Raw genomic sequence first — 11,479 nt, forward strand, 5'->3', positions numbered from 1 at the left:
AATACATCACAATATTAGTACAGCACATAAAAACCCACAACTATTAAAATGCTTTAGATAAACGATTAATGTAGAATGAGAATATTAAAATACTAATTATTAATAAATTAGTAATGCAGACAAAAATATTCAAATATATTAAATAAATATGTATGCAGAGGGCAAATATTAAAATTAAATAAATTAGTACTGCACAATAAAACTATTAAAATATGTAAAAACAAGCCAATTAAGCCAGACAAATTACTAAATTATAAATAATTAGGAAAGCAGAAAAAATAATTAAAATATATATATTTTAAGTTATGAATACAGAATAAAGTACTAAAACACTTCAACTGAGTTGTTAATACAGCCAGAAACTACCTTAAATTAATTATTGAAGAATAAAAATACTTACTACATTAGACAAGATTAATGCATGATGAAATTATTACTGTACATTTTACTAATGCAGACTAAAATATTAAATCTTTAAATTAATAACACCAAACTGCATTTATTTACTTTAAATAAATTAGCAATGCAAAATAAAACTATACAATATTAACATTTGAAATAATTAATGCATTCAATAATGCAAGACCTATAAATATGTTAAATAAATAAATGTGTAATAACACTTACATTTGTAAAATCTATTATTAATGCAGAGTAGAAGTACTAATATATTTGAAATACATTAGTAAAGCAAGACAAAAGTTATAAATGCAAAATAAAGTACTCATTTTTTAATTATTAATGTAGAGTACAAATATTAAAATGTTTAATAACTATGTAGAATAACTAGTACTAACATAATCTATAGATAATTTTTGAAATGAGTTTATGAGAATTTCTAAACATAAAAAAAACCAAAATCGTAGTGATGTTTATGTAAACACTGCAGATGTTTATATTATCCTCATAACTACACAGAGATTGTGTTGTGTACTTGGTCAATAACTGCAGAGAGAGTTTATTAAAAACCAGACGATTCTGATAATTACTTAAAGGATTTTATTAACTGTTATTAATAACATTTGATTTCCCATTAAAGTAGTAATAAGACTGCTTTCAGATGCACATGAAGGAATCAACAGCAGGAGCTCCATCCCAAACCCAGCAGTGAACTGCATCTTCACACACACACACACACACACACACACACACACAGACACACACACACACACATACACACCATAGTAGAAAAGAGTTTGTACACTGGTACAAAAATACATTCTGAATGGTCTCTCTTAAAAAGTGTGTTTACTGGAAAAGTCTATAGTATCAAACCTGATGAACACAAATCACAGATTCCCTTTAATTCTTTACACACGGGACGAGGAGGAGAGTGAGGGCGGAGTGTTAAAGGGAAACTTCAACATTTCTCATCCTGATCTCGATCTGCTGTATCGGTACTTTACCATCCGTCCCCACAGAAAATCATCTCAACGGGTTTCTCTGAACTCAGAAACAGACAGAATGCAGGTTAGCATGAAGCAAACGTACAACAGAGGGCAATGGGCAGATGCTCTGTTATGCCGGTAAGCGTTTATGTGAACTGTGAATTTACATATTAAAACACCAAGTATAGATTTATTAAATATGTAAATTCATTTCCAGCATAACAATGGAGATTTAACAGGCTCTGCCTTTTCCCACCAATAACAGAGAACCACAGGAAGCCAAAAATGACTTTTAACCATTATTAACAGTAAGTGTTTGTGAAGCGTGTACTCGCACAGAAAATGTCAATTCCTTATTTAAAGCTGTTCGTAAATGAAGAGCCATAAATTATATGTTAATTAATTTCCATGATATCAGTGCGATACCAAATCACACCAAAAATACCCCCCCAAAAAAAGAAGCAAAAATAACCAGGCGTCCTACATCAACATATTTCACACATCTTCTCACAACCTGAGCATTTGCCCACTGACTCCCACTGTAAGTGTTTCACGCTAATGTGTTTCCTGTTGAAAGGAACATACTGAAATCAGGGTCAGTGGTAATGAACTGTAAGCTACAGACACAGCCGACAGACATTAAGAGGAAAAATGATGGAGTACTCCCTTAAAGAATCTGCCCAATGACTTCCATTATAAGCATATTTAAGGTTAACATGTTTTCTGTTGTTTTTTTTTAGTTTCTTTTCAGAAACAACAAGTATGGTAGATGATAACTGACTGTGTAACGCAGACACAGCAGATCGAGACCAGGTCCAGAGATGCTGGTATACTCCTTTTAAAGGTCCCTCAGGGTGCAGAGGGAACGAGGTTAGGTGTTGTGTTTATTTCCAGGCCCTTGAAGACGTTCGGATGGATTCTTTTGTTTAGCACTTTTGTTTAAACACAATAAACACGACATTTTCTGCTGTTTGAGCTCTTAGAAACTCTCAGAAATCCCTGCTGTAGTTAGACATCAGTAATAAAACTCCATAAAGAGAACTACGGATAGATTTCAGGACAGAAATGGTTAAAGGTACTTTTTCTGAGGGAACACATGAAACCTGCGGTAGGACAGAGTGTGTATGTGCCTGTAGAGCTCAGGTTCACAGCTGCAGCCATTGGAAAATACAGTACAGTACAATCACCCTGGAGTGGCACTTTATCGGAAACGTGTACGAACAGGGAACAAACTGCATCGTTGCCATGGAAGCACTAAGACTGGACCTGCTGTTCCGCATACATGTGAGTGAAGAGTAAATCGCTACATATATAAATCATCTATAATAAACAAAACTGAAATTCTACAGTATCATATAATCAAACACTGACCGACTCTCGTCTGAGTAGCACTGTTAGCATCAGAGGGTTGTAGCACGAGCAGACTTGGTCTTAAAGGAGCAGATCAGAGAAAAACCAACGACCACGACTGATCTCTGAGCCCAGATTCAGTCCATCAGTCGAGACGTGTCCGGTGTCTGACATGAGCCCCTTTAGTTTACAATAGGAGATGCTAGGCTAATGTTGCTAACAAACACTGGACTTTGACTGTCACCAATCATTAGCCGGTAGATGGATGAGTGTTTTGAGGATGACAGTGTAGTTCCAGTTTTAGATTAGATGTCTGAATAAGTTTGAAATGGTTTTGAAAGCTTTCAGGCACATGAAATTGGTGACCGCCTAATTTCAGTGTTTATTAGCATTGTTAGCCTAGCATCTCCTGCTGTAAACTAAAGAAGCTAACGTCAGATCCCGAACACGACCTCGACTGATCGACTAAATCTGGGCTCAGAGATCAACCATGAAGAGCTCAGTTCTGTATATGTAAATGAGCTGTGTTCTGACTGGCTGCCTGTATAGCGGGGGGGGGGGGGGGGGGGGGGAAACAGAGATGAGTAAACTGGGGACAGTCCAAGTCCAGTGTTTGTGAGCAGAGTTAGCCTAGCATCTCCCATTGTGAACTACAGAGGCGCACCTACCAAACCCGTCCGGGCTGATCGGCCGAGTCTGAGCTCAGAGCTCAACGCTGAAGCTCTGACTTTTCACTGAACTGTTCCTGGAGATCAGTGAACAGGAGTCATCTGTGTATGGAGTGTCTGCAGCTTCCAAAACAACAAACATATCTCAGGTTCTTCAGCATAAAACCCCAGACTCTCTCTCTCTCTCTCACACACACACACACACACACACACACACACACACACACACACACACACACAGCTCCGTCGTAAAGTAGATTTCTAGAGCATTTCGTTTTCTAAAAGAACACACACTGATTTCAGATCTGTTTTAAGAGCTTTGCAGAAACGCTCCGGACGTCCGAGGCGGGAATGATTGTACGAGCGACTGATTTCCTCTTCTGCAGAGGCTGGAACAAAACAAACAAAACAAACAAACAAACAAAAACACAAATCTGTGTTAATCTTTGGTCTGCAGCTCCGCGGTGTGTGTCGGCGGTCAGAGAGCGGTGGAGGTCAGCTTCTTGACCCCTCGGCGCTGGGCTAGCGTGGAGCGGCCCACCGGCTCCAGCATGGGGGAAACATTCATGTTCAGAGCGGAAAACGTGGCAGCCATCGCTTCCTGAAACACACACACACACACACACACACACACACACACACACACACACACACACACACACACACACACACCAATCCTGGATCAGGCATCATCACCTCACGGCCCAAACAACAGCAGAACTACAGTGAAGGCTAAATGAAGTCCAAATGTTTGTGGACACTCCAACATAAGCAGGATAAACTCTTTTTAATGTTCTCGAATTCAGAAGAAACAATGAGTGTCCCAATACTTTTGTCAATTTACTGTACATGACAGAATAACTGTAGTATTAAGTGTACGTCTGTGTGTTTGGACTGGATCTGGCTGATACCTTCACGAGCTGTGGAGCTTCCTGCCGGGTCAGCTGGAATTTGGGCAGCTGGTCTTTGTTGACGATCCAGGGGTGACGCAGGACCTGACCTGCGGTCAGTCGCCGATGGGGGTCAACATGAAGCATCTTAGACACCAGGTCCTGCACAGAGAGAGGTCAAAGGTTACGAAAGTTTACAAATGGTCAGAAACTTCAGGGCAAACCTTCTGATACACTAAAGTAACGAGGAAGAGCAGCAGAGGCCCACTGGAGGCAAATCTGGAGACAAAGCTGGGGGCCCAACTAAGGGCAAAGCCGGAGGCAAAGCTGGGGGCCCACTGGAGGCAAAGCTGGAGGCCCGACTAGAGGCAAAGCTGGAGAGAAAGTTGGGGGTCCTCTGGCCGTAAAGCTGGAGGCCCAACTGGAGGCAGAACTGGAGATAAAGCTGGGGGCCTGACTAAGGGCAAAGCAGGAGGCAAAGCTGGGGGCCCTCTGGAGGCAAAGCTAGAGATAAAGCTGGGGGCCCACTGGAGGCAAAGCTGGAGATAAAGCTGGGGGCCCACTGGAGGCAAAGCTGGAGATAAAGCTGGGGGCCCACTGGAGGCAAAGCTGGAGATAAAGCTGGGGGCCCACTGGAGGCAAAGCTGGAGATAAAGCTGGGGGCCCGACTAAGGGCAAAGCAGGAGGCAAAGCTGGGGGCCCACTGGAGGCAAAGCTGGAGGCCCGACTAAGGGCAAAGCTGGAGAGAAAGTTGGGGGTCCTCTGGCCGTAAAGCTGGAGGCCCACTGGAGGCAAAGCTGAAGACAAAGCTGGGGGCCCTCTGGAGGCAAATCTGGAGATAAAGCTGGGGGCCCACTGGAGGCAAAGCTGGGGGCCTGACTAAGGGCAAAGCTGGGGGCCCACTGGCCGTAAAGCTGGAGGCCCTGTGGCTGTAATTTTGGTGGCCCGACTGGAAGCAAAGCTGGAGGCCCACTGTCAGCCTATCAATGCAGCACTGGCTTTTTGCGCATTGTTATGCGAGCAGTCCGCCAGCAGGTTAATATTAATATCATATAATCAATACATTTTATTTACTAATAAATAAGGAACAGTCTTAAGCTCAGGTCACTGTGCTCCTGATCAGACTGTAGCTGATGTGAGTGTAAACAAGCCACATCCTGTACAGACACACTACTGTACACTGGAACACACACTTACTGATTATTTACTAAACTTGTTTACTAAAAATCTAATATTAAATATGAGTAAACTCTGATTCATTACTGCCCAGTGGGCTCAATTCACTGAATTAATAGTAAACTGTAAAATGAGCAAACGGTCATATTCCAGTTAGTTTACTGTAGCCATGTTTACGGTCAGAGGGGGCAGACCAACATCAGGCCAGTGGACTGATCAGCTTGTGTGAAACTTGGTTAATTTAATATACAGTTAGAATATACAGAAATATTTGGACAGTGACACAGGTTGTATCATTTTAGCTGTTTACCAAAACACATAGTGCCTGATTGGAGGAGGGTTTAGGAATGACGGCCCTTTATTATGTAGCTGCCTCTTTTTCAAGGGACCAAAGGTAATTGGACAATTATCTGCCTTGTTTGCCTCAGGCTGCATGTGCCACTGCCCAGAGCATCACAAAGGAGGAAACCTGGTAAAGACAGTTTGTCCAAATACTTCTGAGCCCCTGGAATGAGGAGGCTCCTAATTAGGTTAAAGCTGAAAGTCTGCCCTTCAACTGCATCTCAGCTGTGGTGGCATGCAGAGCCCAAATCATGAGGATCACTGTGTCCAAATATTTCTGGCCCTAATTGTGTGAGAAAACAGGACAGTAATAGAGAGAGAGAGAGAGAGATAGAGAGAGATAGAGAGGTAGAAGAGCAGGGACCTTAGCCTCATTGGACACGGAGTTCCAGTATCCTCCAGTTAGTTTGAATTTGCCGCTGCCGATGCGAGCCAGGATCTCCTCTGGTGTGTCCTCAGGACCATTAGCGAACGGAGTGAAGCTGAAAGAGGACAAACACAGGTTCTCCAGATCAGACCTGAAGGCCCAGTCACACAGAGTTCAGTTTTCTTGGTTTTTCCCACCAAATCTGACACGACCCCCTGTGCTGCTAAAGGGGTCCTGCAAACTGTCCAGCTCCCTTAACTTCTCCCAACATCTATTATTCTGACTCCCTATTGGATTATAAGAGATCCATCACACCTGCACACGTCCCGTCACTCTCCAGCAGCTCACAGCAGACGTCTGTAGTCTAGTATGAAGACTGTGTCCGTGGCAGAGACTCAAGAGAGCTGCAGTGAAACGTCCCGACTGAGCCCCACATTTACACTCCAATAAAGCTTATTGATCACACGCCTCTGAAGTCTGACTTTCTGCAGCTTTACAGAACTTCTAGACAACGACTCCTCATATTTTCCTCCATGAAGCTCATGTTGATGCTCAGTAGAGCACAGAGACGCTCCTTTAATAGAGCTGATATTACTGAAATGCTTCATTTTCAATGGGCAGATCTGCAGCTGAAACAGGAGCCTAGTGCAGCCCAACATTTTTAACATCAACATTTTAATAGATCATTCTCCTCATTATGACTTTTAGAGAAATGGGGTTTTGGGGAGGGGGGGGGGGGTAGTGCACTATAGACCCCTGTGGTGCGGCCTAAGCTTTCAGCCTTTGTTTTCCTTCCATTACTTTTACTTTTCTACTTGAAGTGGTTCTGAAACCAGTACTTTTACACTTTTACTGGAGTAAAAAGCTTCAGTTGATACTTCAGCTTCTATAGAAGTCTTTTAAAACCTCGTATCTCCACTCACTTCTACCTGAGGAATGAGTGTCAATACTTTTCACACCTTTGGCTATCACTCTTCTACCCTCTGCACTTCAACAGTCAGTGCGCTGCTTATCCTCGAAGCTCCTGCGGTGCTGAAGCAAGACGGGTTCGGACACATCCTGATGGCAGTGAGTTTGGGTTGCTGTGATGTTGCGAGACGGTTGCGTAGTGTTTTCTTTGTCAAGCAGTTACTACAACTGTACACTAGGAGGATAGCATCAGGTTGCTATGTAGTTCCTAGTATAGTGTTGCTAGGTGGCTGTTTGTATCTTGGGTGGTTGCTGTGGTGTTGCAGAGTGGTTGTTATGTAGTTGCTTAGTGGTTGCTAGGGTGTTGCTATGGTAGACAATCTCGTTTTAAAAACCTGGTGGGTGGGATGGTGGGTGTGTGTGGGGGTTGTACCCTGTTAGCATGGTGTAAAGCAGCACACCCAGACTCCAGATATCACACGCTGCATCATAGCCCTGCTTCTTCAATACCTGGGGGGGGGTTCACACACACACACACACACACACACACACAATTTAATAGACAAACAAGTAAATTAACATGCAACATTGCACCAGCAACTACAGTGTGTGTGTGTGTGTGTGTGTATGTGTATGTGTGTGTGTGTGTGTGTTTACCTCAGGTGCGACAAAGTTAGCAGTGTAGCAGGGGGTCATCAGCAGGCCATTTTCCGCTCTGAGCTGTTTAGCGAAGCCGAAGTCGCAGATCCGGATGGACTCTGGGTTTCCAGACTCGTCCACATACAGGATATTACTGGGCTTCAGGTCCCGGTGCACCACCTGCAGCCCGATCAGCACAATCAGAGATCAATCACGCACCATATAATCAATAATTACCATTCGAGACTCCTATATAACCAGAAGAGGGGAGTTCCCGACGTTTAGGCAGCCGGTTGGCCGTTGCTATGTGCTCACTAGGGTGACCACATGGTTTAGACCAGGTACTTGCTTGGTGCTGGTGTTGTTAGGTGGTTGCTATAATGTTGCTATATGGTTGCTGAGGTGTTGATAGAGTTACAGTTTTGCTATGGCGCTGCTTAGTTGTTGCTAGGTACTTTCTATGCGGTTGCTGTAGCTTTGCTAAGTGATTGCTATGATGACTAAGGTGGTGGTGATGGAGGCGACCCAACCGCGGGGATGGAGGTGATGTAACCATGGAGATGGATGTATTGTAACCATGACACCATGCACACAGGTGTAGAACTACAGACAGGAATAGAGAGTGACAATGGGTACAAGTGTAGTTTAACAAAGGGAGAGGGGTGTAGCGTAACTATGGAGATGGGTGTACAATAACCTGAACACAGAAGTGGATTAACCACGTCAGGTGTAGCGTAACCATAGAAACATCTGTATCTCACCCCTTGTACGTGCAGGTACTCCACAGTTTTGGTGATGGTGTGCAGAACAGCGCTGGCCTCCCTCTCGGAGAAGAACTTCTGCCTCAGGATCTTATCCAGCAGCTCTCCACCCTTCATCAGCTCCGTCACCAGATACACCGCCCGCCCGTCATCATACACCTACACACACACACACACCCCCTTCATCAGCTCTGTCACCAGATACACCGCCCGCCCGTCATCATACACCTACACACACACACACACACACACCCCCTTCATCAGCTCCAACACCAGATACACCACCTACCCGTCATCATACACACACACACACTCCATCAGCTCCAACACCAGATACACCACCTACCCGTCATCATACACACACACACACTCCATCAGCTCCAACACCAGATACACCACCTACCCGTCATCATACACCTACACACACACACACACACACACACACACACACACACACACACACACTCACATCCTTCAGTGTGATGATGTTGGGGTGCTGGCCATATCTCAGCAGAATCTCCACCTCCTCCGCTGGGTCTCTCTTCTCTTTATTGATGATCTACAACCAACCAATCAACACAATCAATCAGTCAGTCAGTCAGTCATCAATAACAGGGTTCAGGTACTGTTAATGGTCAGTAATGATGTGGTTTTACTGAAACGGAGCGTCTGTGTGTTTCTTACTTTAACAGCATACTCCATGCTGGTGGTCTTGTGGATGCAGCGTTTGCAGATGGAGTACGAGCCCACCCCTATATCCTCCTTCACGTCGTACGCATCAGTGAACTGCACCGTAGTGCGATGCTGTGAACACACACAATGTGTAGTGTAAGTATGTGTGTGTGTGTGTGTGTGTGTGTGAAGGGGGCCTGTGCACGCACCTGTAACACAGAGCTGATGCTGAAGTTAGTCTGGATTGGAGGCTGGGTCTCCTCCTCTGCTCCGGTTGCTACAAAGCTGAAGCCCCTGAAGAGCTGGTGGGCATTCGCACTAGGGGGGACGCCAGGGGAGTCTACACACACACACACACACACACACACACACACACACACACACATCATATATATATATATATATATGTCGTATACAACGTATGTACAGTGAAGCTACAAGGCTAATGTAGCTAACACGTAATGTAAGCTCATACCCCAGCAGTTAGCACGGGAGCTAACAGCAGGGCACAAACACTGACCAACGTACAGGACTGGTGCTACTGTTTTAGCTATGCTAGCGTACTTCAGTCCACGTTCTAGATAACTATTTTATAATAGATAATAAAAACGGTTATCTTTGTTAAACGATCACAGATGAACAGATTTACAGAAATCATCTCCTCACCTCGCGGAGTTTTAGCGGTGAATTCACTGTCGAAGTATAAAGTATCGTCCGGACGACCGCTGGCAGGTTTAAAGGGCGGGTTCACCTCTCTACGAAACAGTTTCTATAGAAACAGCACCACAGAAATCACTCACTCCTCTATTCAGCATCCACTATGAATTATTCAGAATCCATTACGAATTATTCAGTATCTACTATGAATTATGTAGGACATGAAAGTAATGTGTTCAGTAGTTGTGTGTGCTGAAAAACAAACACTTACGTTCCAGTCGATGGTGGAGAAGAACGGGTGTCTCTTGATCTCCTCGACTCCGTCAGGTCCAGCTCCTAAACAGAGCATCAGAGTTACAGCGAATCCAGACAGACCCGATACTGAAACCCCTCCTCTAATACAGCACCCCTGCTTCTGTACATAGAGCTCTTACCGAGCCGGTTCCCAGGGTTCCTCTTAAAGAGATTTCGGAGCAGAGACTGAGCATCAGAGCTAAGGAACTGAGGCATGCCCAGCTTGGCCCTGCAACAACACAGGAAAACAACTTACACCACTTACACTCAAAACCAGTATGTATTATTATCCTCTTCATATACATTACAACCATGTGCATTTTACAATTCCCTTATTCAGCATCCACTATGAATTATTTAGTCTCCACTGTGAATTATTCAGTCTCCACTGTGAATTATTCAGTTTCCACTGTGAATTATTCAGCATCTACTATGAATTATTCAGTCTCCACTGTGAATTATTCAGCATCCACTATGAATTATTCAGTCTCCACTGTGAATTATTTAGTTTCCAGTGAATTATTCAGCATCCACTATGAATTATTCAGTCTCCACTGTGAATTATTCAGCATCCACTATGAATTATTCAGTCTCCACTGTGAATTATTTAGTTTCCAGTGAATTATTCAGCATCCACTATAAATTATTCAGTCTCCACTGTGAATTATTTAGTATCTACTATGATAAACAGTAAAGCCGTCCCGGATGTCCTACAGCTATGATCATCACTAGGTCAGTTTCAGGGCGGCGTGTCCCAATCACGGGAGAGTGAGCTGTGAAGGGACGGAGCTTTATAGAGCAGCACTGAGCGCTCAGAACAAAGCACAGCGGGACGGGCAGCGGGACGGGCAGCGGGACGGGCAGCGGGACGGGCAGCAGGTGAGCGCATTAGATAGTAGAGCGGTGGAGAGTCACAGCAGGATCTTCAGGACTCACTTTAGGATCATGGTCATCGTGTCTTTACGGTCTCTCCCCTGAAAGGGCAGCATTCCGGTCAGCATTTCAAACTGTGGAGAGACACACAGACCCATCAGCAGCGTCAACACCAACACACACACCGGTCATCACGGCCGGCAGGACAGCAGCTGCACAGCAGCAGGAAACAACTTCTGAACTTTCAACAGACAAGATTTTAATCCAGGTCATCTTGGAGCGTTTCTATTGGTCCAATCAAAAAAGAATGTCTGATACAGTATAAAGAACAACTGTAGATTCACATTACAGAGAAAAGATAATAAACAAACAAACAAACCAACAAACAAACAACAATCCTAAACTAAACACATTCAACACAGAGAAGATGAATAAATAATTCAGCAGAGCAGACGGGAGATCTGCTAGAGCTGTTCTTCACCGTAGGGTTAAA

The 11,479-nt window shown here is 44.0% G+C and overlaps 1 protein-coding gene across 1 annotated transcript in view; it reads right to left on the minus strand.

Moving 5' to 3' along the window:
• Positions 1-3,306: 3,306 nt before the first annotated feature.
• Positions 3,307-11,479, minus strand: part of rps6ka3a (ribosomal protein S6 kinase a, polypeptide 3a) — a 22,831-nt gene continuing 14,658 nt past the window's right edge. The window contains exons 10-22 of the mRNA XM_072689824.1: positions 11,050-11,120; positions 10,254-10,342; positions 10,091-10,155; positions 9,829-9,931; positions 9,372-9,502; positions 9,175-9,294; positions 8,960-9,049; positions 8,491-8,649; positions 7,748-7,909; positions 7,524-7,600; positions 6,179-6,296; positions 4,318-4,458; positions 3,307-4,007 (exon numbers count right to left, since the gene is read on the minus strand). Of these exons, the coding sequence (XP_072545925.1) occupies positions 3,885-4,007; positions 4,318-4,458; positions 6,179-6,296; positions 7,524-7,600; positions 7,748-7,909; positions 8,491-8,649; positions 8,960-9,049; positions 9,175-9,294; positions 9,372-9,502; positions 9,829-9,931; positions 10,091-10,155; positions 10,254-10,342; positions 11,050-11,120 (1,449 nt within the window). The 3' untranslated portion in view covers positions 3,307-3,884. The remainder of the gene's footprint in view (positions 4,008-4,317; positions 4,459-6,178; positions 6,297-7,523; positions 7,601-7,747; positions 7,910-8,490; positions 8,650-8,959; positions 9,050-9,174; positions 9,295-9,371; positions 9,503-9,828; positions 9,932-10,090; positions 10,156-10,253; positions 10,343-11,049; positions 11,121-11,479) is intronic.

Source organism: Salminus brasiliensis, chromosome 1 (genome assembly GCF_030463535.1).
Source record: "Salminus brasiliensis chromosome 1, fSalBra1.hap2, whole genome shotgun sequence".
In the NCBI taxonomy this organism is placed as follows: domain Eukaryota; kingdom Metazoa; phylum Chordata; class Actinopteri; order Characiformes; family Bryconidae; genus Salminus; species Salminus brasiliensis.